This window comes from Ornithorhynchus anatinus, chromosome X1 (genome assembly GCF_004115215.2).
Source record: "Ornithorhynchus anatinus isolate Pmale09 chromosome X1, mOrnAna1.pri.v4, whole genome shotgun sequence".
NCBI classification, from domain to species: domain Eukaryota; kingdom Metazoa; phylum Chordata; class Mammalia; order Monotremata; family Ornithorhynchidae; genus Ornithorhynchus; species Ornithorhynchus anatinus.
In genome coordinates this window covers 6911497-6937411 of record NC_041749.1, presented here as the reverse complement: position 1 = coordinate 6937411, position 25915 = coordinate 6911497, and the positions used below count along the sequence as shown (strand labels likewise).

General features: G+C 47.5%; 1 protein-coding gene across 5 annotated transcripts in view; it reads right to left on the bottom strand.

The window, feature by feature from the left end:
• FBXO25 (F-box protein 25) overlaps positions 1–25915 on the bottom strand; it is a 48397-nt gene that overhangs the window by 11872 nt on the left and 10610 nt on the right. For 4 of the 5 annotated variants that reach the window (XM_029051601.2, XM_029051602.1, XM_029051598.2 and 1 more), the window contains exons 3-5: positions 5459–5562; positions 4800–4849; positions 1902–1994 (exon numbers count right to left, since the gene is read on the bottom strand). In XM_029051601.2, coding sequence (XP_028907434.1) covers positions 1902–1994; positions 4800–4849; positions 5459–5562 — 247 coding nt within the window. Of the gene's footprint in view, positions 1–1901; positions 1995–4799; positions 4850–5458; positions 5563–25915 lie in introns of those variants that run through there. The other variant, XM_039910258.1, reaches the window with a different exon arrangement.

Here is a 25915-nt window from a genome sequence, read left to right as displayed (position 1 = left end):
CCCTCCCTTCCACGTAACCTCGATTCGCTCCCTTTGCTCTTCCCCCGTCCCCGCCCCCACAGCACTTATGTATATACGTACACATCTATAATTTTATTTATTTATATTGATGCCTGTTACTTGATTTGGTGTCTGTCTTTCCCCTTCTAGACTGTAAACCCTGTGTGGGCAGGGATTATCCCTCTCTATGGCTGAATTGTACTTTCCAAGTACTTAATGCAGTGCTCTGCAACTGAATGAATAGCTATCTTGATGGTAAATGAGGATTCATTTTACTTTGTTCATAAATTTGCCAAAATTAGATGACAACATATTTTTTTCCTATCTTAAAAATCCTACCAGCTTGCCCTTTGAAAAGCAGGAATGTTCTTGATGGTGGAGATTATCTTTAGTCTGAACGAGAAAGTCATTGCAGGGATGACCGGAGTATTTTTTTTTTTTCAAATTAGAGGTTACATTAATTTATGTGGATGAGTAATTTAATCACTTAATGCTTATTAAATGCCCTCAGAATGCTGAGCACAGTCCAATACATAAAGACACAATCACTTCAAACACAATGCTTATGTCCTGAAAGGGATGAGACAGGTTGGGGAACGGATTTTACATCCTCTGATTAAATGCACCCAGAACTGGGGAAAAAAAAAAAAAGATTCAATAAAGGCACTAGTTCAGAAATTTAAGGATGGAGGATTTAAGAACCCTCAGAAGACATTCCTTTGGGATTCAAAGTTCTCTAGTTTAACTCTCCACCATCAGAAAAGCCTGGCTCTAGGCCAGGGTTTAGCGGGTAAACACGGGCCCTTCTGCCATTTCGCAAGAAAGCAACATTGCTAATTTTTATGGCCATCATTAAATTATAAAAAGATGTAAGGGCTGACTAAAATCACAACGGAGGAAACCACTGAAAAATGAGCAATGAAGCCATTGATCCTTAAGAAATGATTCATTAGCAATATACAGTTGAGGCTCTTTATCTCAACTAGAAATCAATTTTAATAGCGATTTGTTTCAAAAGGCATTTTTCAGCCGTTCATAATAGGTGAAATCAGGTTCTCTTGCTGAGCTGGCGGGGTTGCCCTTGTCGGAGAACCAGGAAAGAGATCAACGGCGAGACACAGTCCCGTTTCTTTCTACGACTGTTGTCTAGTCTAATGTGCTTCGGAGTCAGACTTATCTAATACATGAGTAAACTCTGTTTGAAAAATTCGAAGACAAGCTTTTTTCTCTGCCAATACTGTATAACTCCACAGTGACTAATGTTCATTTTGGGGAATGAGGGTTACTTGCTCCCTTTCAAAGATCTGATCTTCAATAAAAAAAAAGAGTGGCCCTTCCTATCTGCTGCATAAACATCTAAAGTCCCAAAATTAATAAAGTTAAACTTCTCAAACCACTCTCCGGTGTATACCTACAGGGCTCAGCAAATGTTGGCTTAGTTCACCAAACAAAAACAGCATTATCAAACGCTTTGCCTTGGCTTTTGAGTGGCCTCTTAGGCTTATCTCTGTTGGTTTGCACAACAGTCTTATCTCAATAGCTTCTCCGGCTCCCACTGCTGTTTGCTAATTACACAAGGGATTGCCCTCTCTTCAGTCTTCGCATTTTCCACCGATTTTATTTGAAATGGAGACACCACTGATCTCTCACTGTTACTCAGTAGGGAGTGCGTTTGTTGAGTCCCGCTCAGACAAAGCAATAGACAGATTCGAATACACCTACTGCTCTGGGATGAGGCTATTTAGTATTATCAAGATAATTAGAGAAAACACGACTCTGTGCTTTCTTCTGAATTGATTTTAATCGAAACTTTTACTAGTCGACAGCTTTTTTGATAGGGCCAGAGGGCGGGCGGTCAATCGAAACTCAGCCACATTGATTTTTGATATTAAAAACCTTACTTTTACCACATAGTTGAACCGTCGGATATCCTGAATCGCGCTTGAAAAGTCTAAGCGGTTGAAGGCTTCTCCCAGGGTGCAATAGCCATGTCTCTTTTAAAACAAAAATAAGTCATTAAAGTACATTAGATACTCACTGTGGACAAATGAAAAACATAAAGGCCTATTTTACTAATAAAGAGAAACGTCAAAGTAGACAGGAGTTCAGAGGTTTTGGGACATTATGCTAATTTGAAAAGCATAAAATAGTGCCTTTGAGCTAAACTCTACATTTTCCTCTATCAATTTATATATATATATATATACATTGTAAGCTCCACGTGGGCAGAGATTCCATCTACCAACTCTGTTGTGTTGTACTTTCCCCAAGTGTTCAGTACAGTGCTCCGCACATAATATGTGCCTGATAAATGCCATTGGCTGATCGATATGTGGTTTGAAAAAATAAGTAGGCTCCTTGAGGGTAGGGACTGTGTCTACCAGTTGTATTGTACTCTCCCAAGAGCTTAGTACGGCACGCCACACGCAGTGTAAGTGCTCAATGAAACTAGCATTTGTTAAGCGCTATGTACCAGGCACTGTTCTAAGCGCTGGATAATTATGGCATCTGTTAAGCGCTTACTACGTGCCAGGCACCGTACTAAGCGCTGGAGTGGATACAAGCAAATGGGGTTGGACACAGTCCCTGTCCCACATGGGGCTCATCGTCTTATTACCCGTTTCACAGATGAGGAAACTGAGGCCCAGAGAAGTGAAGTGACTTGTCCAAGGTCACACAGCAGACACGTGGCAGAGCCAAGATTACAAACCATGATCTTCTGACTCCCAGGGCTGTGCTCTATCCACTACACTATGCTGCTTCTCTTACCACTGATTAACAAGCAGTATTAAAAATAATAATAATGATGGTATTTGTTAAGCGCTTACTATGTGCCAAGCGCCGTTCTAAGCACTGGGATAGATACAAGGTTACCAGGTTGTCCCACATGGGGCTCAAAGTCCTAATCCCCATTTTACAGATGAGGTCACTGAGGCACAGAGAAGTGAAGTGACTAGTCCAAAGTCACACAGCAGACGAGTGGAGGAGCCGGGATGAGAACCCAAGACCTTTGACTCCTAAGCCCGTGTGCTCTTCCCACTGAGCCACGCTGCTTCCCTGCTCATTAAATACCACTTGTTTGATAGCAAAATAAAAATGGCATCCCGAGGCTAGAATAAACGAAAGCTACGTGAAAAATACAATCCAGATGTCTCTATCTGTGCTCTCAAGGAATCCCTGAAATCAACCCAGCCTGAGGAGTTGAAGTATGCTTCCTTGGAGGGAGAAAGCCGGCCACAGCCTAGAGCAGAATGGAAACCTCTGGAAGGGCAGAGTTACATGGAGCCCGCACGCTTGAGGAGTTAAAAGGCAGCGGCAGGAGCCACTCCCGCAGCTACGGGAAGGCACGGGAAAGATTCCCTCAGGACAGTAGGGAATCTGCCTGGGAGCTTGTCGACTTGCAGAGTGACCCTGGGAGAGTATCTGAGTATGTTACAAGTCTCTTTTTCGGCTCAGTGACGTTATTATTGCATTCTTTTAAGCGTTTACTGTCCGGCAAACACCGTTCGAAGCGCCGGGGTAGATACCAGTCAATCAGGTTGGACACGGTCCCTGCCCCGCATGGGGCTCACAGTCGACTCATGGTCTAAGTAGGAGGGAAATAGATATTGGATCCCCATTTCACAGATGAGGAAGCGGAGGCACAGAGAATAATAATGTTAATAATGTTGGTATTTGTTAAGCGCTTACTATGTGCAGAACACTGTTCTAAGCGCTGGGGTTGACACAGGGGAATCAGGTTGTCCCACGTGGGGCTCACAGTCTTAATCCCCATTTTACAGATGAGGGAAGTGAGGCACAGAGAAGTTAAGTGACTCGCCCACAGTCACACAACTGACAAGTGGCAGAGCTGGGATTCGAACCCATGACCTCTGACTCCAAAGCCCATGCTCTTTCCACTGAGCCACGCTGCAAAGTTAAGTGACTCTCCCAAGGTCACACAGCAAGCACCAGGCAGAGCCGGCATTAGAACCCAGGTCTTCTGACATCCAGGCCTATGCTCTCTCCATGAGGCCATGCTGCTTCAGTTCAAACCCTTCTAACCAAAGTCGGACTCTTGCAGAGCGTCTCTGGATGCCATAATGCCGCACGTACCAGGGAGAGAGGAACACACCAGTCTCTACGCAATATGGGATGCTCCTCTGCCTTAATGAACATCTCAAATATTTACATATTATCCAAGTCATATGCACTTCCTTTAACCTAGTTTCAGTCTATTCAGTCATTCAGTTGTATTTACTGAATGCTTACCGTTTGCAGAGCACTGTACTAAGCACTTGGAAGAGTACAATACAACAATAAACAGACACAATCAAGGCCCACAACGAGCTTGCAGTCTAGGCGGGGAGACAGACATTAAGCTATATAAACTACAGATATGTACATATTCCAATTAGGGGGTTGGCTGTTTTTCAGCAGTAAAATTCCTCACCATGCGCATTCTTCCCACCGCCCCGCGACCCCTTAGCAGAGTCAGCGGGTAAACACTTAACCCAGAGATTGTTCTCTTCAAACCCAGAAGAAACAGCCGCGATATGGGGCTCTTCAGACCACTTGAAAACCACCTATGGCTCCTATGGATTTAGGTGCTGGGAGACGTCTCCACTACCTGAGACTGCCAAAGGAGCCCCCAAATTCCACCCCAAACTATGCTGCTTTCTTCTTGGCTACTCTAAGCCAAGCAAATGCTATGAAGCCACAGGATGCTAATCGAACTCTGAATTTCACCAGAAATCACTAAGCAATGCCCAGTGGAAAGACGACGGGAATTCTCACACTCCCCTGTTGATGACACTTACTTCTCTGGTGCTCTCTTTGTGGACATATATCCATTTTTCTCGATAGAAACCTAAAATAAAAATTAACGTCGATTTTAATGTACAGTGTATCATTAAAAAAAAAATTCTACAAAAAGAAACGTCTTAAACTTTACAATTACAGACCTAAAGAATTAATTGATTTAGATTATCCTAGGTACCAATCTGCAGAGTTTCATGTAAATAATTTCCAAATTTGCATTCTGATATTGGTATGCAGTGAGATGATTTTCATTTGAATGCAACTGTACCATGATTCTTAAGCCTGCAAATTTAGAATGACAAAATAGTTTCCCCTCTGAGATTAAGGTAAAACCGACGATAAGGACCAAAAAGAAAAAAAAAAAAAAACAATCGGAATAAATGAATTCCCTATAATTAGATGTCAGCATTAACAATAAAAATGCATAATTTGAAATCATTAAATTTTGCACTGTAATTTAGACTAATCAAAACTTAAATGACTCAATGCTACTGTATAATGGCTGCATTATCTCTATATTATCAGGTAATTTTTCAAAACTGCTGAATCGGATTACTGTCTCAAGATATCTAGTCCATTCTAAAGCTTTACCACTTTAAACATAAGAATCAACACTGTAAACATATTTATTTCAACACTTCAAATAATAAAATCTTACACTGGGTACTTGTGTTACTTCTGAAATGATCTTTCTTCCTTTTTTTGGCAGCATATTCGCACTCTTCAGCATTGAATATTTCTTCATCTTCACTACTTAAGAGGCTGAAATAAATGGGGACATTCCATTAGGCACCTGCAGGGAGATTTTTACACAAATTTCCCAAGACAAAATTTAAAGACGGCATTACCTTACCGGAGAAAAGTTCATAACCAGATCCAACAGCAAACCCAGATCACCTTCTAGTCATTTTATCTCAAATGAAATAGCTGCTTAGGGAGTAACACATCATGCACCTAAGGAGATGAGGCTGGTGATTTTTCCACTGAAGAAAATCTGCTAAAAATGTGTGGTATAGCCAGTTTCTCCCTCTACTGCCTTTTCCACAGCACTGGGGTTCGCTCCCTTACTTGTAGTTTTCTGAAACCCCAAATCTGGGTTTTTCCTCTTGTTCCTGAATTTGCGAGTCAGAAGGGAGAAAAGAGTACCACTTATCACATTCTAAGGCACAAACAACGGATAATGTTCGGGCCTTGCCATCTTCCCTCTAGCCTCCTCTTAGCCTTCCCTCACTTGCTGTTTCAGGCCTTCTTTAATCTCCCTCACTTCCCGTTTCAGAACTCTTTTCTGGTCCTAAACCAGGACAGTCCCAAAAAGCAACAAGTGTCACAAATGGAAGGACATCTTTGTCCCACTACCTTGCCCCCAACTCACAAGTCGTAGCGGATGTGAAAACCAGATCAATCAATCAATCGGTTGTATTTATTGAGCACTTACTATGTGCAGGGCACTGTACCAAGCACTTGGAGGGAGTACAACTCGACTTTAGAACAGACACTTTCCCTGCCCACGATGAGCTTAAAGTCTTGGGGGGAGGATAGACATTAATATAAATAAATTATGCATATGCACTTAAGTGCTGTGGGGCTGGTGGGGAGCGTGGGTGGTGAATCAAGTGAGGAAGTCAGGGAGACGACACAGAAGAGAGTGGGAAAAGAGGAAATGAGGAGTTAGTCGGGGAAGGCCTCTTGGAAGAGATGTGCCTTCAGTAACACTTTGAAGCGGGGAAAGCGATCGATCATCTCTCCGATACCAAGAGGTAGGGCGCCCCGGGCCCGAGGCAGGATGTGGGCAAGGGGTCGGCGGCGAGGTAGAGGAGATTTAAGGAACAGTGAGTAGGTCGGCATTAGAGGAGCGAAGTGTGCAGGCTGGGTTGTAGTAAGAAAGTAGGGAGGTGAAGTAGGAGGGGGCAGAGTGACTGAGTGCTTTAAAGCCGATGATAAGAAGTTTCTGTATATCGGCTTTTGAGGAGTGGGGAAAATGGCTTGAACGTTTCTCTAGAAAAATGATCTGGGCAGCAGAGGGAAGTATGGACTGGAGCAAGGAGATACAGGAGGCAGGGAGGTCAGCAAGGAGGCAAGGTGGGAGAGGGTAATGCTTGGATTAACATGGTAGCAGTGGGATGGAGAGGACAGATTTTAGCGAAAGGGTGAAGCTTGAACTGACAGAATTTGGGGCTAGACTGAATATGTGGGTTGAAGGAGGGAGGAGTCAAGGGTAACGCCAAAGTTATGGGTTTGTGACACGGGAAAGATGGTAGTAATAGGAAAGTCAGGGTTTAGGTGGGAAGATAAGGAGCTCGGTTTGGGACACGTGAAGTTTGAGGTGAAGGGAGGACATCCAAGTAGAGATGTCTTGAAGGCAGGGGGAGATGCGAGACCGCAGAGAGGGAGAGCACTAGGGCTGGAAAGGCAGATCTGGGAATCATCCAACCATTTTGGAATAGCTCACGGAAGGCTCTGTTGGGACATCATCTTATTTATTGAGCGCTTACTGTGTGCCGGTCACTGAAGCGAGCGCTTGGGAGAGTCCAATAGAGCAGAGGTGGGAGACACGCTCAGTGTCCACAAAGAGCTTTCAGTCTAGAGGACCCAGAATGGCCAGCTGTGCAGGGCTCTGAAAAGTTCTAGTAGCACTAACCAGCAAACTCAGCATGAACAACTGGGATTTTTATAGGTTGTTCTGTTTAAATAAACAAATCAGAAGTCAAGAAATTGTCATCTTCAGACAATGTGGCTTTTAAATTGAGGCTTCTGCTTCTTAGTCAGAGGGCTTTGGAAAATAGAAGCTCCTGGCCTACAAAGAAACACGATAAACAAGAATACACTCTTTTCTAAACACACTGATAACTTGATTATCCCGTTTGAAAGCATTGTGCTTTGTATAGATAAGCGAAATGGTTTTAGCTCCACAACAAGGAAGCAAAATTGCTTGATTTTCCCGTTGTCATTCTTTGACAAGAAAATTCTCTACAACCCTTTTTCGCTCACCAGTATTCACTTTTCATAAAAACAGCTGAGTTTGCCAAATGAATCTATTTATCATTGTCAGAAGGGACTTAAGCAGAACCAGCAATAGCTGTAAATCACCGAGACAAGCTAAAGTGCATTTAAAAATAAAAAATAGGGAGGGAGCTTTAGAAGGCAAATATTAAATAACTTCAATCCACGGCGGTCTGTCGATCCCAGTTAAGCATATTTGATCTCAAATAGCCTTTCGTCAAACTGTCCGAATATTGGCTTAACTTTCAGGTATAAAAACTGGACAAGGACCCTGGGTCTTCTTGAAAAAACCACCGCCGCTCAAAATTACTTATGGTTCTGGAGACCGGCTCCGAAACACGCTGTCCTCGGGGCATGTAAGGTGGAAAAAGCAATGGAGTGGCCAAGGTGGCCTCCAATCTCCAGCTTTCTTCCTCCTCCTCCTTTTCTAGCCTCACCCACCACTTTCTGTCTCAGGCCTAACTTCCCGAGCCGGGCGGCGGCGGCGCCGGTGGGAGCCGTGGTGGGTTGCGGCAACGAGGGGCAGCAGCGAGGAAGCTGCTAGTGGGAGAAGCAGCGTGGCCTATCGTGGCATTTGTTAAGCTCTTACTCTGTGCCAGGCACTGTACTAAGCGCTGGATACAGCCAAGCATGTTGGACACAGTCCCCGTCCCGCATGGGGCTCACAGACTCAATCCCCATTTTCCAGATGAGGTAATAATAATAATAATGTTGGTATTTGTTAAGCGCTTACTATGTCCAGATCACTGTTCTAACTGCTGGGGTAGATACAGCGTTATCAGGCTGTCCCACGTGAGACTCACAATCTTAATCCCGATTTTACAGATGAGGTAACTGAGGCCCAGAGAAGTTAAGTGACTTGCCCACAGTCACACAGCTGACAAGCGGCAGAGCCGGGTTAAAGAAGTGACTGACTTGCCCAAGGTCACAGAGCAGACAAATGGTGGAGCCTAGGTCCTCTGATTCTCAAGTCCATGCTCTTTACACCATTCATTCAATAGTATTTATTGAGCGCTTACTATGTGCAGAGCACTGTACTAAGCACTTGGAACGTACAATTCGGCAACAGATAGAGACAATCCTGCCCAATGACGGGCAACACCAGGCAACACTGCTTCTCTTCCCTGTCTTCTGATTTTTCTTTCTCCTTTCTAGTTCCGTCTTTTTCCCTTTACTCTTCTTTTTCATCCCCATTCCTCCGTCCTCTCTTCCCTTCTCCATCTCTGGCCTTCTGCCATCTCTAGGCTTGGCCCGAGTGCCGCTTTGAGTCACCCCAGATTTGGTCACCGTATTATTTTGTTAATGAGGTGGCCATCCCCTTGATTCTATTTATCGTGACTACGTTGTCTTGCTTTTGTCCGTCTGTCACCCCCATTAGACTGTGAGCCCGTCACTGGGCAGGGATTGTCTCTGTTTGCCCGAATTGTCCATTCCAAGCGCCTAGTACAGTGCTCTGCACATAGTAAGCGCTCAATAAATACTACTGACTGATTAAATGAATGCTGGGGTTCAATTCTTGGGGCTTCTTGCCTGGAGGAAGGCAGACACAGGAGCACTCAGTCACTCAGTCAGACAATTGTATTTGAGCACTTACTGTGTGCAGAGCATTGTACTAAGTGCTGGGAGAATACAGTATAACAATAGAGAAGCAGTGTGGCTCTGTGGAAAGAGCCTGGGCTTGGGAGTCAGAGGTCATGGGTTCGAATCCCGGCTCCGCCACTTGTCAGCTGTGTGACTGTGGGCAAGTCACTTCACTTCTCTGTGCCTCAGTTCCCTCATCTGTAAAATGGGGATTATCTGTGAGCCTCACGTGGGACAACCCGATGACCCCGTATCTATCCCGGCACTTAGAACAGTGCTCTGCGCAAAGAGCTTAACAAATACCAACATTATTATTATTAATATAAGATCCATTCCCTGGCCACAACAAGCTTACAGTCTTGAGGGGGAGACAGGCATTAATATGAATAAAGACATTACAATACATAAGTGCTGTGGGACTGGGGGGGAAGGGAGAGGGGATGAATAAAGGGAGCCTTCGGTAAGGCTTTGAAGGTGGGTAGAGTATTTGTCCGTGGATATGAAGAGGGAGGGGGTTCCAGGCCGGAGGCGGGACGTGGGTGAGAGGTCAGCGGCGAGATAGGCCTTTGGGAGATTTGAGAGAGAACGACTATACTTCCAAGGTTTCTCTTACTTTCTCTAAAGTCAGCAAAGGTGAAGGTGGAAATGGCTACATAAATCCGGTCAGTTTTAAGATGAAAGAGCTGGAGTTAAGAAGAATTATGACTGGTTGCAAAATGTCGAGTTCAAATGATTAACGAGCACAGAAAGACTATTCATTTGCATACAAATTTTCCTGCTGGACGAGTATTTCCAAAATCCAGAAGAGTTTACCCCATGCTTGCACAAACAAACGGTTCATCCATATTTCAGAGGCGGCGTTTCCTCTCTCCGACCTTCTAGTTTCTCGAGCCTGATAAACATCACTTACCCTGAAAGGGGATGACTTAAAGAATGGTCCTGACACAACACGACACGCTTTGAGTAGAGAGAGGGGACAAATTTCTAAATACAACAGGGGCTCCGTAAGTCTACAATCCGTCTGACGTACTACGCTCCCGGAATATTAAACTTCCTGAATCAAAGCCATTTGCTCGAATGGCACACCAGTAACTCTCCCCAGGGGAAATTGCCTAAAATAAAATCAGTGGCATTTATTGAGCGCTTGCTACGTGCAGAGCATTGTACCAAATGCCTGAGAGAGTCTGATACTGAGGACTTGGGGGGCACGTTCCCTGCCCGTTATGAGTTTACAGTCTAGAGGGGACAACGGTCTAAAAGGTCATTAAAACTGCAGGGCTCCTTTAACAGACATATTTGAATCAACCCATCCAACTCTGCAACCCGCCTCCCCCCGCCCCCCCAAACGATAATCGGGCAAACAGAAAGACAAGGACGGCTCAACCGACGCCCCGAGATCACCGCCGCTCGATCTCGAAGCGGAGACGCTCAAGCATGACTCTCCCCCTAAAGGTTGGAAATCCGGCAAAATACAATCCAGGAGAAGAACCGTTTATTTGCGAGAATTGCAATTGACACTCTGTCGGGATCAAAGACAACAGCAACGGGTGGCGACTTGATGAGTAGCCCTTCTCTCTTTTTTTTTATGGTTTCTGTTACTTTCTCTAAAGTTAGCAAAGTTGAAGGTGGAAATGGTTATTTAAGTTTCCTGGTCAGTTTTGAGATGAAAGATCTGGGGGTAAGAAGGATTATGAGTGGCTGCAAAATGTCGAGTTCAAATGATTAATGAGCACAGAAAGATGGTTGGTGGTGGAGCTCGCATTAGAACCCAAATCCTTCTGACTTCCAAGCCCGGGATTTATCCACTAGGCCACACTGCCTCTCCCTCTTTACCTCTCCCTCTTTACTTCTCTCCCCTCTCTGTCCACCTCCGACCCTCCCAGGTGACCGTACTCTGGGGGCCCGGCCCCAATCCTGCTCCGGGGCCCTGTAAATTGATAACCCCCCCACAGGCGTCAGGTACCGTCTGTGTCCGGAGTCCAGAAGAGGGAGGAGATATTCTCCATCTTGGCGTGAAGCTACATCCCCATAACTTGGTCATATTGTCCTCTCCCAAGTGCTTACAACAGTGCTCTGCACATAGTAAGCACTTACTAAACACTACCGACAGATTGATCCTCCAGAGGAGTTCTACCGACCGACCACCCTCCGGGGTTGATCGTAGTTCGGTCCCCATTCTACTAAAAGGGAGAAGCGGATGCTCTAATTGATCAGTCGATATTTATTTCACCGAGCACTTCCCGTGAGCAGAGCGGAACGTGTCTGTTCACTGTTGATCTGGACTCTCCCAGGTGCCTAGTACGGTGCTCCACACACAGTAAGTGCTCGGTAAATACGATTAAATGAATGAATGGACTTGAGGGAACGATCTGCAACAGAGACGACAGGCAAGATCCCTGCTCAAGAGGAGCTTCCGGCCTAGGGATTCGGGGCGAGATGCTTGAGGGTTCCCGATCTAGTTTCTGAGCACAGTGTTCGACCTCAAAGGAGGACATCCTGAGGTATCGCCTTCCACGGCTGCAGCCGGCAGCCCCAACCCCGGTCAATCAGCCCTCCTGTAACGTTCGCGGGGTGATCACAAGACCACCAGGCAAGAGGCGGTGCAGACCATCAGCGCTCTTGGAAAACCGTCTGTCGGACCCTCTACCCCGTACAAAAGTCCCCCGTGTGCACAAGGCCCAAGAAATCGGTCGGGCGACCACTCGGAGCCCGGGATAGTAAGAGATAGACAGTTTTGAAAACAGAGCAAGGTCCCGTATGGTTTAACAACCAGTGCAGAGAAAGGAGGGCTCAACGTGTTGATGGTTCAGCCGCAGGCACACGCCTGGCTGGGAGCTCCCCGTCCCCGATGCCATCTTGGAAAATCAGAGGCCAGCAATATACCGGTCTCCGGAAGGCCAGACGACTCGACTTAGATGAGCGTATTTTGGCTACGTCATCCAACGGGAGGACCGATCCTCTGGAGAAGACACTAACGCAAGGAAAAGTCCGGGGAAAACGAGGAAGAAGCGGACCGGCAACTAGACGGATAGGAACCCTAACGATGCTAACGGAAGAACCGTTAGCGAAGGTACGGATTATGGCGGAAGATAGGACGTTCTGGAGAAGATAGGCCCGTGAAGCCGCTGTGGATCGGAAACGACTCGGCGGCGTTTGATGAGAATAACAACAATATACCGGTCTACCTTGAGGGGAGATGGGTGAGCACTAAGTAATCTTTGGACAGATCTTCCCGCTCGATGACTCTGTTGATTCAGTGCAGAAGTAGGACAGGAGAGGTCAATCTTTTGCCTCGGAAAAAGATAAAATGAGCAGCTGAAGCAGAGATGGAGAGATTTCCCCTTCGGGCACAGTCCTTCTGTTGAGGACATCGCCTTGGGCAACCGGAGACGAGTACGGAGAGACAGGGTTCCGATCGATCCACTGTCTTTTGGCCCGACGCTCCGTTAGACATCTGCACTCGATTTAAGAGAAACCTTTCAAAATCACCTCCGACTGTTTCACTTTCAGATGTTTGTTTCTGGAATAAGAGCCCAAAGGCTAATTCATATGCTATAAAACCTCATACTTAAATGATTTTCTCTAAAACAGTCAACTCTACAACTCCTATATTAGATATATTTTAATAAAACTTTACTCTAGACCTTCAGTTCATATACCGCTCTTGGTCCTCTCGAGGCGTTCGTTATTTTTTCAATTTTAAAGAAATGAAATTTACATTCCCAATGCCGACATTTCATTTCCACAGTCACATACTGCACCGAGGTTTCGATCCAAGGCCGAAGCGTTCAGAGATATTGCCTCCAAAGAAAAGGGGCTTTGATATTTTAGCAGGCAATACAGCCAATTGCACAGAGCCGCCTGCTCGCCTTACCCATTTTTCTAAAACATCGCAGGTTGGCGATCTGTCACACTGAAGGCTGACAGTCTTGGACGGTATTCATATGACATCAGTCCTACGGCGTTTAAACCGAAGAACGCTCGGGGGAGACGGAAAGAGCCAAAATGGGTATGACAACTGAAAACTTGCCTGAAAGCTTTTATCTAATAAAGTGAATTGGATCACAAAGAGAGGAAAGTTTTAACTCAACAATGACAACAAAAATCAAGATGATTAGTCATTTGTGAGACGACACTTCCTCTTAGGCGCCTATGATTCATCACCGACAGAATCGCATTAACTGGAATTCTGGATTCCAGGGCCATATGTTTAATTTCTGAGTCTCCTCGGCATGCCAAAAAAAAAAAAAAAAAACAAAGGGGTTTTGGGAGCTGGTTTTTTTTTTTTGTTGTTGTTGTTTTATGGTATTTGTAAAGTGCTTACTATGTGTCAGGCACTGTACTAAGCGCTGGGGTACCCAGAAACCAATCAGGTTGGACCCAGTCCCTGTCCCACACGGGGCTCCCAGGCTTAATCCCCATTTGACAGACGAGGTAACTGAGGCCCAGAGACATTAAGCGACTTGCCCAAGGTCACATAGCAGACGAGGGGCAGAGCTGGGATTAGAACCCAGGTCCTCTTAATCCCAGGCCCAGGCTACATCCCATGCTGATTACTTCCTAGAGAGAGGGAGGGTGGAAGAGCTGCTCCAACTGCTGAGGTGAGGGAACCCAGAGACCTTATCCTCAGACAGTTGCCTGGGGGGTATAATAATAATAATAATGATGGCATTTATTAAGGGCTTACTATGTGGCAGGCACTGTACTAAGCGCTGGGGTGGATATGAGCGGATCCAGTTGGACACGGTCCCTGTGCCACGTGGGTCTCACGGTCTTAATCCCCATCCGACAGAGGAGGAAACTGAGGTCCAGAGAAGTGAAATGACTTGGCCAAGGTCACACCGCAGACAAGTGACGGAGCTGGGATTAGAACCCAGGTCCTGCTGACTCCCAGGCCAGAGATTTATCCACTAGGCAACTGTGCTTCTCTAGGACTTTTTAAAGGCTTCAGGAACAAAGTCGAAGTCTCTGGGCCCTGCAGCATTTATTAGGCTGTTGCCGTCACAGAACCTAATAAAAGGTGATGGTCGGGGTCACATCCCTTTCATCGTTCTCTACATCTTCTTCCGTGGGTGAAACGTGTTTGTGGAAGAGAACGGGTGGGGGAGAATTTGGAACTCACTGTGGGCAGGGAACGGGTCTGTTGCTATACGGTACTCTCCCAAGCGCTTAGTATAGTGCTTTGCCACTTGTCAGCTGTGTGACTGTGGGCAAGTCACTTCACTTCTCTGTGCCTCAGTTACCTCACCTGTAAAATGGGGATGATAACTTGTGAGCCTCACGTGGGACAACCTGATTACCCTGTATCTCCCCCAGTGCTTAGAACAGTGCTCTGCACATAGTAAGTGCTTAACAGATACCAACATTATTATTATTATTATTATTATTGCCCACATTAAGGCTCAATAAATACGACTGAATGGATGAATGAGTGTGGCTCCCTTCCTGCCTTGGGCCTCTGCCTGGCTGTTTTAAGGAACAGGGCTGAAGATCCTGTGGCAGAGTGGGAAGAGCATGAGCCTGGGGAGTCAGGAGGTCATGGATTCTAATCCTGGCCCCGCCTCATTAGTACAGTGCCTGGCACCTAGTAAGCGTTTAAGTACCACGACGGTTATTTCTATGATTAAAACTCACTGCTGGTGAAAAGACAGAAATAGTCGTCAACGTGAGGAAAGCAATGGGAAGCAGCAAACGGCGACCTAAGCCTTAATGTGACAGCGGCCACATGAATGCCGATTTTGTTGGAGGACGGATGGGGTTGCCGGCGGGAAGACTGGAGATGAAGATCTGGGAATCGGAACGACAGATTCAACTCCTGCCTATCTTGGTCGAGGAAAAGCATCAGCACGTTTCAACTGACTGCCGATTCCAAACACCTCAAGATCTAGCCGGAAAGTCCAGCTGCCTATTGAAATTAATCAATCGACTGTATTTATTGAGGGCTTACTGCGCGCAGAGCACTGCACGCAGCGCTTGGGAGAGTACCTACGACACAACAGTTGGTGGTCAAGTTCTCTGCCGACAATGAGCTTACCAGGCTGGAGGATGAACCTTCCGAAAGGTGAAGCAAAAGTGACCTGAACTCAATGTCCCGACTGACAATTTTGGAATCTAAATGGCAGATTTTGCTGGATATGAAAATAAGGAAATATAAGCGACTGTTCAAGGTCCAAAAGAGAGTAAATACACAGACAACTTTCTCTATAATAATAATAATAATAATGTTGGCATTTGTTAAGTGCTTGCCATGTTCAGAGCGCTGTTCTAAGCGCTGGGGTAGATACAGGCTCATCAGGTTGTCCCACGTGAGGCTCACGGTCTTAATCCCCATTTTACAGATGAGGTGACTGAGGCACAGAGAAGTGAAGTGACTTGCCCATAGTCACACAGCTGACAAGTGGCAGGGCTGGGATTCGAACCCATGACCTCTGACTCCCAAGCCCGGGCTCTTTCCACTGAGGCACGCTGCTATAATCACTCTGCCCATGCAAGTCTCTCGACCGGAAGCTCGGCGTGGGCGGGGAACGTGTCTAACACCTCTGTTTATATTGTACTCTCAAGTACTTAGTAGAGTGCTCTGCACGCAGTAAGTGCTCAATAAATAATAATAACTGCGGTATTTGCTAAGCGCTTAATCTGGGTCAGGCACTGTACTAAGAGCTGGAGTGGATACGAGTAAATTGGGGTGGACACAGTTCCTGTCCCACGTGGGGCTCACAAGCTCAATCCCCATTTTCCAGATGAGGTAACTGAGACACAGGGAATTGTGGCGACTTGTCCAAGGTCACACAGCAGGCAAGCTGTGGAGCTGGGACTAGAACCCATGACCTTCTGACGCCCAGACCACCGATCGATTGAGTCTCTGTCCTGGAGTCTCCGAACTGAGCCTCCTCTGTCATTCCCCAACAGAAGACCTCCTCCAGAGAAAAACAAAAATAATAATAATGTTGGTATTTGTTAAGCGCTTACTATGTGCCGAGCAGTAACTTTATCCTACTCTCCAGTGCCCTAGGCTTGAACTTCCACGTTATTCACGGTAGGACCGATTCAAACTCATTAATCGTCCCAACACTCCGGAGGTGAAACTAAATGACTAAGACATAATTACTGAGCGGGGACTAGGACCCAGGCTTCGTGACTCCCAGCTCTGAGTCTCCACCGGGCTACGCGGGGAAATGATATTTATCCCTCTTTTAATGTATAGGTAAGTAGAAACGCAGGTAGTTGAGCGATTCGCCAAGGTCAAGGAGAAAAGCAATGGCGAAGACAGGATTAAGTAGAGCGGAGGCTCAAGTTGGCTTGGAACTTTTTGAAAAAAATCACTTTTTACTGGCTTCATAGTAAGCTGAGGAAAAAAAGACGTGAAACAGGCTCAATTCTTACACGCCGGTAATTCAGTCACACTGTCGCCCCATAAAGCTCTTTCTTTCGATGAGAAGCACCACCTAGGATTTTTATAGACTAGACCAACGGCATTTTATTAATAATAATAATAATAATAATGTTGGTATTTGTTAAGCGCTTACTATGTGCCGAGCACCGTTCTAAGCGCTGGGGGAGATACTGGGTCATCAGGTTGTCCCACGTGAGGTCCACAGTTAATCCCCATTTTACAGATGAGGGAACTGAGGCCCAGAGAAGTGAAGTGACTTGCCCACAGTCACGCGGCTGACAAGCGGCAGAGCCGGGAGTCGAACCCATGACCTATGACTCCGAAGCCCAGGCTCTTTCCACTGAGCCACGCTGCTTCCCATTTGATCTCACCGTCCAACACTAAGACGGGAGAATGCGGACGTTATCGTTGTAAGTGCGTAGGTGACCGACGTCTGATACGTTCCCACCTCTCACCGACGGCGAGGCCAACGTTATCGCCCAGCGGGACCCAGGGCCCCAGACTGCTGAAAAGCCAACTTAGAGAATGAAGACACAGGCAAGGAATTTCACAAAGGCATCCAAGCTGCCTTACCGGACGCCTGCACCCCAAGATTAAGGCCGTACCCCAAGATTAAGGCTACCTCCAGGAGAAAACACCAGAACCAGTTTAACGCGAATGACTCTCGGAGTCCTAAGAGCTGCACACCACGAATCAAAGCATCATCAGTGCACTGCGGAGCCTCAGTTCAGACAAATGGGAAGTTTTGGGGTTTTTTTATGGTATCTGTTAAGCGCTTACTCTGTGCCAGGCACTGTACTAAGCGTTGGGGTTGATACAAGCAAAGGCGACTGACCGAAATCGGGTTGGCCGCCGTCTCTCTCCCGCCCGGGGCTCACGGTCTTCGTCCCTCATCCTCCATCCCTTGGGGAAGCAGCGTGGCTCAGTGGAAAGAGCCCGGGCTTCGGAGTCTGAGGTCACGGGTTCGACTCCCGGCTCTGCCACTCGTCAGCCGTGTGACCGTGGGCGAGTCGCTTCACTTCTCTGGGCCTCAGTGACCGCATCCGTAAAATGGGGATTAACTGTGAGGTTCCCATGGGACAACCTGATGACCCTGCATCTACCCCAGCGCTTAGAACAGTGCTCCGCCCATAGTAAGCGCTTAACAGATACCGAGATTATTATCCCCACTTTACAGGTGAGATAACTGAGGCTCAGAGAAGTGGAGCGACTCGCCCAGGGTCACGCAGCAGCTGAGTGGCGGAGCCGGGATTAGAACTGTGGACCTTCTGACTCCCAGTTCCGCGCTCTACCCGTTAAGGCACACTGTTTCTCGTGCTTAATCCCTGCTACATCCTGGAGTACAGAACAAGAAAGAGATGGGGATAAAATACGCGTGCTCCTTCCGTCAATCGGTCAACGGTATTTATTGACCCATTCATTCATTCATTCATTCAATAGTATTTATTGAGCGCTTACTATGTGCAGAGCACTGTACTAAGCGCTTTGAATGAACAAGTCGGCAACAGATAGCTCAGCCACACTGTATCTTTGTCAGCCACATCTGCACCTCACCATTCGATCGTCATCATCACTGAGCAGTGTGGCTCAGTGGCTAGAGCATGGACCTAGGAGTCGGAAGGTCATGGGTTCTAATCCTCCCAGAGGTTAGAATTCCAGAGAAGCAGCGTGGCTCAGTGGCAAGAGCCCGGGCTTGGGAGTCAGAGGTCATGGGTTCTAACCCCAGCTCCGCCGCTTGTCAGCTGTGTGACCTTGGGCAAGTCACTTCACTTCTCTGTGCCTCGGTTACCTCATCTGTAAAATGAGGATGAAGACTGTGAGCCCCACGTGGGACGACCTGATTACCCTGTATCTACACCCGCGCTCAGAACAGTGCTAGGCACATAGTAAGCGCTAAACAAATACCAACATTAATCCTGGCTCTGCCACACTTTTGCTGCGTGAACTTGGTAAAGTCATTTCACTTCTCTGAGCCTCAGGGACCTCATCTGGAAAATGAGGATTAAGAGTGTGAGCCCCATGTGGGACAGGGACTGTGACCAACCTGGTTACCGTGTAATTACCCCAGTGATGAGAACAGTGCTTGGCACATAGTAAGTGCTTAACAAGTACCATAATTCTTTATTATTATCGTCAGTCAGTCAATCGCATTTAATGAGCACTTACAGCGTTCGGAGCGCTGTACTAAGCTCTTGGTGGACGCCAGTCCCCTGGGCTTATGGATGATAACACGGTCGGCAGAGACGCATACACATTCTGTACAAACTTTAGCGTCTATCTCAGATCCAGTTACTGAGGAACATCGCTTCCTGGCCCCGAGCACCAGAACGGTTTCCTGAAAAGTTGCCTAAAGAGAACGGACTGAAGGGAAAACATCTATCTTCGAGGGACTCCCAATTCCCCCCAGATGTATATTTTTATGATTTGACTGTATGGTGAATTATCAACACACCGACCTTTCCACAAACGTAAACTGAGCCATCGCTAGGTAAACCTAACCGATACGCTTCTGCTAAATGGATTTCCGTGGGGCATTCATCTATCTTGGGCAAGGGGGGGGGATGTGTAAGCTAAAACACACATTAACCCATCTAAACGTTGAATTAACAGCTGGCATAATTGTGTTTCTATTCGACCTTGAAAAGGCCATTATTCATGCAGAAACGGCACTGCCCTCTACTGCTTAGGCCTCAGAACTCCTCATTAAAAACACATTTCTCTGCTCCGGCAGCGATGGAAATAAGAAACCGGTATTTGTTGAGCGTTTTCTGTGCGCCGACAGCTGTACTGAGCACTGAACCACATATAAAATGATCTGGTCAGACACAGTCCCCGCCCCACACAGGCCTCGCGGTATAGGCCTTCATTCAATAGTATTTATTGAGCGCTTACTATGTGCAGAGCACCGTACTAAGCGCTTAGGATGAACAAGTCGGCAACAGATAGAGACGGTCCCTGCCGTCTGACGGGCTTACGGTCCGATCGGGGGAGACGGACAGACGAGAACGACGGCAGTAAATAGAGTCGAGGGGAAGAACAGCTCGTAAGAACAATGGCAACTAAATAGAATCGAGGCCTTAGAGAAGCAGCGTGGCTCAGTGGAAAGACCCCGGGCTTGGGAGTCAGAGGTCATGGGTTCAAATCCCGGCTCTGCCACTCGTCAGCTGTGTGACCTTGGGCAAGTCACTTCACTTCTCTGGGCCGAGTTCCCTCATCTGTAAAATGGGGATTAACTGTGAGCCTCACGTGGGACAACCCGATTACTCTGCATCTAGAACAGTGCTCTGCACAGAGTAAGTGCTTAACAAATACCAACGTTATTATTATTGTTATTATACGTAGGAAGGAGAACAGATGTTAAATCCCCATTTTACAGATGAGGAAACTGAGGCACAGAGCAAGTTAAGTGACTAGCTCGAAGTCACACAGCAGGAAGTGACAGAGCCGAAATTAGAACTCAGGTCCTCCGACTCACAGGCCTGTTTTCTTCCCCCTGAGCCACGCTGCTTCTCTGGCAGCTAATACCTTGGTAAATGCAGATGTCACATCTGCACTTTTTTTTTTAAATGTATTTTGATTCACACGGAAATGTATTTCTTCCAGAGACGTAATGGCTCCAGCTCTGAGGACAACATAATCCTGCGGCACTCCGCCTACAATGCCCGGGAAATTTCTCGGGGCACTTACGCTTCGACCATAATGTGTAGCCATTTTTATTTAAATGTCCTAAACAGAATTATTGGGGTTGGCAAGGGAGGAAATGGATGGAAGAACAATTCTAAGACGCTTCTCAGTAAAGAAGCTTGTCTCTGGGATCTGACTCGAGAAAAATCAAATTATAAATTAACGTTGTCCTTTGTGAGGCAAAAAAGCAAAACTGTGGGATTCTAAATGATTTCCACTTAAACTAGCATTCCCTTCCCTCCTTAACTTTTACATATATTTGAATGAATGAATGAATGAATAATTCACTACCTCTCAAAATCATTTCAACCGGTTCCTGTGATTAAATGGATCCGAGATTTAAAATGTCTCCTTTAAGTTAAAATACCTCTCAATGTACTGTTCTTTCTCCTACGAGCAACTCTTGGAAATCCTACTGCCTTCAAAAACACCTTAAGGTTTCTTAATACGCGTGAATCCCACACATTAAACGGCGAAACGAGTGAACACCTCCCGCTTGGCCTTTTTTTGATATTTTACGATGCTGATAAATGATCAAAACATAACTGGTAAATACGATAGCACTCCATTATATAATCCCCAAGCAGTAAATTCACATGCTCACTTCTCAATTTAATATGCAAGGTTACTAGAATTCTATCACTCAATCCTCTATTATCAAAAGAGAACGTCACGAGGTCCACTACCAAGTAATAATAATAATACTAATGCTATTTATTAAGCGCTCACTAGGTGCCAAGCTTTGCAGTGAGCCCGGGGGCGATAATAATTATCGTATTTGTTAAGCGCTATGTGCCAGGCACCGTACTAAGCGCTGGGGTGGATACAAGAAAATAGGGTTGCACATTTTGTCCCACGCGGGAGTCACAGTCTCCATCCCCATTTTCCAGATGAGGTAACTGAGGCGCAGAGAAGTGAAGCGACTCGCCCCAGGTCACACAGCACACAACGTGGCGGAGCCGGGGTTAGAACCCATGACCTCGTGACTCCCGGGCCCGGGCTCTATCCACTACGCCGTGCTGCTGCTCTACAAGATACGAGGTCACACACAGTCCCTCTTCCAAATGGAGCGTCTGTGTAGGAGGGAGAACGGGTGGTGAATCTCCATTTTACAGATGAGGAAACTGAGGCCCAGGGAAGGTAAGTGAGCACAGCAGGTGAGTGGCAGAGTCAGGGTTGGAACCTGTTCTCCCTCCTCTTTAGACTGTGAGCCCCAGGTGGGAGAGGGGCCTAATTTGTCTGCACCGCCCCCGCGGTTTAGTACAGTGCTTATCCCAGAGTAAGCACGGAACAAATACCGCGACGATTCACATCACCAAACCCTATTATCTTGGGAGATGTTTGGGGGCTAGAAGGGAGTGCCCACCGTCAGGGACTCTTCTAAATTTCCAGAAACGAAAGTCAGCTTTCCGTGGCTCAGTGGAAAGAGCACGGACTGGGGACTCAGAGGTCATGGGTTCAAATCCCAGCTCCGCCTGTCAGCTGTGTGACTTGGGGCGAGTCGCTCCACTTCTCTGTGGCTCAGTTGCCTCAACTGTAAAATGGGGATTAAGACCGTGAGCCCCACGTGGGACAACCTGACGACCTCGTATCCTCCCCGGGGCTTAGAACAGTACCTTGCACATAGTAAGCGCTTAACAGACGCCATCATTATTATCATTAATTTAGCAAGCAAGCTGTAGTTCGCTGCTCGATCTTTCGGGCGGATCCGTCCCCGGTTTAGATCCAGGGTGGATGAGGAAAATGAGGGAGGTTTAGAACTTCCCTTCGAGTCTTAAAATTCCTGCCTGTAGATACGGTTCGTCCGAAGGAACCATGAAGATTTCCCATCGTTTTAAGCTCCGTTTCCTTCTCTGTCGGCTTAGGGAGTCCGTCGGTCCAGGTCAGTTGGTTGATGGGGTAGTTTGTCTGGTGCGCTGTCGCTCTATCTTCCCCCCAAACCGCACGCTCTTCGTAGGCGGGGGTTGTGTCTACCAAGTCTGCTGTACTGTACTCTTTCAAGTGCCTAATACAGTGCTCTGCACACAATGGTGCTAAAAATAATGATGATGGTATTTGTTAAGTGCTTACTATGTGCGATGCACTGTTCTAAGCGCTGGGGGAGATTATAGGTAATCAGGTTGTCCCACGTGGGGCTCACAGACTTAATCCCACTTTACAGATGAGGGAACTGAGGCCCAGAGAAGTTAAGCGGCTTGCCCAAAGTCACCCAGCTGATAAATGGTTCTCTGCTTCTCTGTGCTTGTTGTTTGTTGATGAAGTGTACTTCCCAAGTGTTCATTACAGTGCCCTGCACACATTAAGCCCTCAATAATAATAATAATGGTAGTGGTTAGGCACTTACTATGTGCCCAGCACTGTTCTAAGCACTGGGGGGGATACAAGGTAATCAGGTTGTCCCAAGAGGGGCTCAGTCTTAATCCCCATTTTACAGATGAGGGAACTGAGGCACCAAGAAGTGAAGCGCCTTGCCCAACGTAACCCAGCTGACAAGTGGCGGAGTCGGCATTCGAACCCACGACCTCTGAATCCCAAGCCCGGGCTCTTTCCACCGAGCCACGCCGCTTTATGTGCCAGGCCCTGGGGTCGATATAAGCTAACCGGGTTGGACGCAGCCCCCGTCCCACATGGGGCTCCCAGTCTTAATCCCCATTTTCCAGATGAGGAAACTGAGGCACAGAGAAGTGAAATGAGCCGCTGAAGGTCACACAGCAGACAAGTGGAGGGGCCGGGGTTCGAACTCAGGCCCTTCCGACTCCAAGCACGCGCTCTAGCCGCTAGGCCAGGCCGCCGCGCCATGCCATCGTATGGCTTCGATGGAGCTTGAGGGCGAAAGGGTAATGTGTGCGAGTTACGGGCGTAGGGCGAGGCGATGCCTAAAATCATTTGCCTGTGAAACCCGAAAGCTCTTCGACATTTCTGTGCACGGCTGAATCTTTCAAACCGTTTCCAAATGTCAGTTTTGCCTCAGATGGCTAATTGGCTCTCTCCTGTAAACTTTAAAGATCCAAGATACAAACCAGCTTGCCTCTGCTAAAAAGATTTAACCACAATTAAGTCTAGGAAAGCGATGAGATTCAAGGGGACGTATGAGGGAATGAGAAATTGATTTCATTAGGAAAGAATACACGGGCAACGCTCCGGTTTGCCGAGGGACTGCACAAAGAGGGAAACGTCCCGCTCTCCTTTACAAATGTTTCAAAGGCAGGGAAGCCTTTTCCAAGAGAGTTCGCTCACTCAGTCGAGCGGCTGCGTACGACGGCCTGTGCGCACGACGGTGCCGAACGACAACTGAGGGGTGTGTTGAGCACTTTGTGCCCAGACACCGTAGCGAGCGCGGGGATAATCAGCTCCCTGCCCCACATGGGACTGAAAGTCTACATCAGAGGGATATCGGGCACTGGATCCCCATTTTAGAGATGAGGAAATCGAGGCACGGGGAAGCAAAGTGACAGGCCCAAGTCGACCCAGCAGGCAAGTGGGAACCAGTCTATCAACTCTACTCTGTACAGTGCTCTGCGTTCGGTTAGCGTTCAATAAATGATCGATTAATAAGCACAGTAAGCACTGGTTTCATTATCGATGGTAATCTGTTAAGCGCTAGGTGCCAAACACGTTATAAGCGCTGGGGGAGATACAATAATAATACTAACGTTGGTATTTGCTAAGCGCTTACTATGTGCAGAGCACTGTTCTAAGCGCTGGGGGAGATACAGGGTCATCAGGTCGTCCCCCGTGAGGCTCACAGCCTTAATCCCCATTTGACAGATGAGGGAACTGAGGCCCAGAGAAGTGAAGTGACTCGCCCACAGTCACACAGCTGACAAGTGGCAGAGCGGGGATTCGAACCCGTGGCCTCTGACTCCCACGCCCGTGCTCGTGCCACTGAGCCACGCTGCTTCTCTAAGGGAATCAGGTTGTCCCACGTGAGGCTCCCAGTCTTCATCCCCATTTTCCAGATGAGGTCACTGAGGCCCAGAGAAGTGAAGCGACTCGCCCAAAGCCACCCAGCCGACAAGTGGCGGAGCCGGGATTAGAACCCACGACCTCCGACTCCCAAGCCCGGGCTCTTTCCACTTTCCACGCTGCTTCTCACTGAGCCACCCTGCTTCACACTGCTTCGGGGTCCTAATCCTCACTTCTCCACTTCTCTGCTCTGCGACCTCGGGCAAGTCACTTCACTTCTCTGGGCCTCAGCTGTCTCATCTGGAAAATGGGGATTAAGACCGTGAGCCCTATGGAGGACAGGGACTAAGCCCAACCTGATTAGGCGGCCTCCGCTCCAGAACTCAGAACAGTGGCTGGCACATAGAAAACACTTAAATACCGTAAAAAAAAGGGCTCGAGCGGGAACCGTGAGAGCCCCTAGTTAAAGAAAAGAATTTTTTAGGGGGGGGGGAGGCAGGATCTGGGGGTCGGGGGGGGCTGGGTGTGGCTCCAGCAGTGGGAGAAAAAGAGTTCACTGAGTACCCGCTGGGTGCAACGCACTCTACTAAGCACTGAGGCAAGTAGAAAAGAAGCCCGAGACACGTTCCCCGCCCACAAGGAGCTTAAACTGAGTTCGCCGTGGGCAAGGAACGTGTCTAATAATAATAATGATAATAATGTTGGTATTCGTTAAGCGCTTACTATGTGCCGAGCACTGTTCTAAGCGCTGGGGTAGACACAGGGGAATCAGGTCGTCCCACGTGGGGCTCCCAGTCTTCATCCCCATTTGACAGATGAGGGAACTGAGGCGCAGAGAAGTGAAGTGACTCGCCCACAGTCACACAGCCGACAAGTGGCGGAGCTGGGATTCGAACTCACGAGCCCTGACTCCAAAGCCCGTGCTCTTTCCTCTGAGCCACGCTGCTTCTCCCACCCTGCCACACTGTACTCTCCCGAGCGCTTAGTGGAGTGCTCCGCACACACTACCGTCGATTGATGATAGGATGCCTGGGTCTCCCCAGGCTCAAAGTCCCGAGAGACGGGAGGGGGAAGCGAGAATCGCTAAGTGTCTGATCCTCAGTCGGGCCTGGACGGGGGAAACTAACAAGTGACATTCAGTCGATGGGGACACGTACATCCCACATCGGATCCATCCGCGTTTTGGAGGAACATTAGAAATGGCGCCTGTGGGACGCCTGTGTCCCAGATGCTTGGTTGAGGACAACAGAACTATCAGAACACGTTGCTTGGGTCAGCGAAGCCTCCCCAAACTGGGGGAAACGAGAACCGAAAGTAGAAAATTAAATACCTCCTCTCTCTCTATAATAATGTTGGTATTTGTTAAGCGCCTACTATGTGCCGAGCACTGTTCTAAGCGCTGGGGGAGATACAGGGCAATCAGGTCGCCCCCCACGTGAGGCTCACAGTAAATCCCCATTTTACGGATGAGGTAACTGAGGCACCGAGAAGTTAAGTGACTTGCCCACAGTCACACTCTCTCTCTATTTTTTAAGTTTGAGATTCCATTTT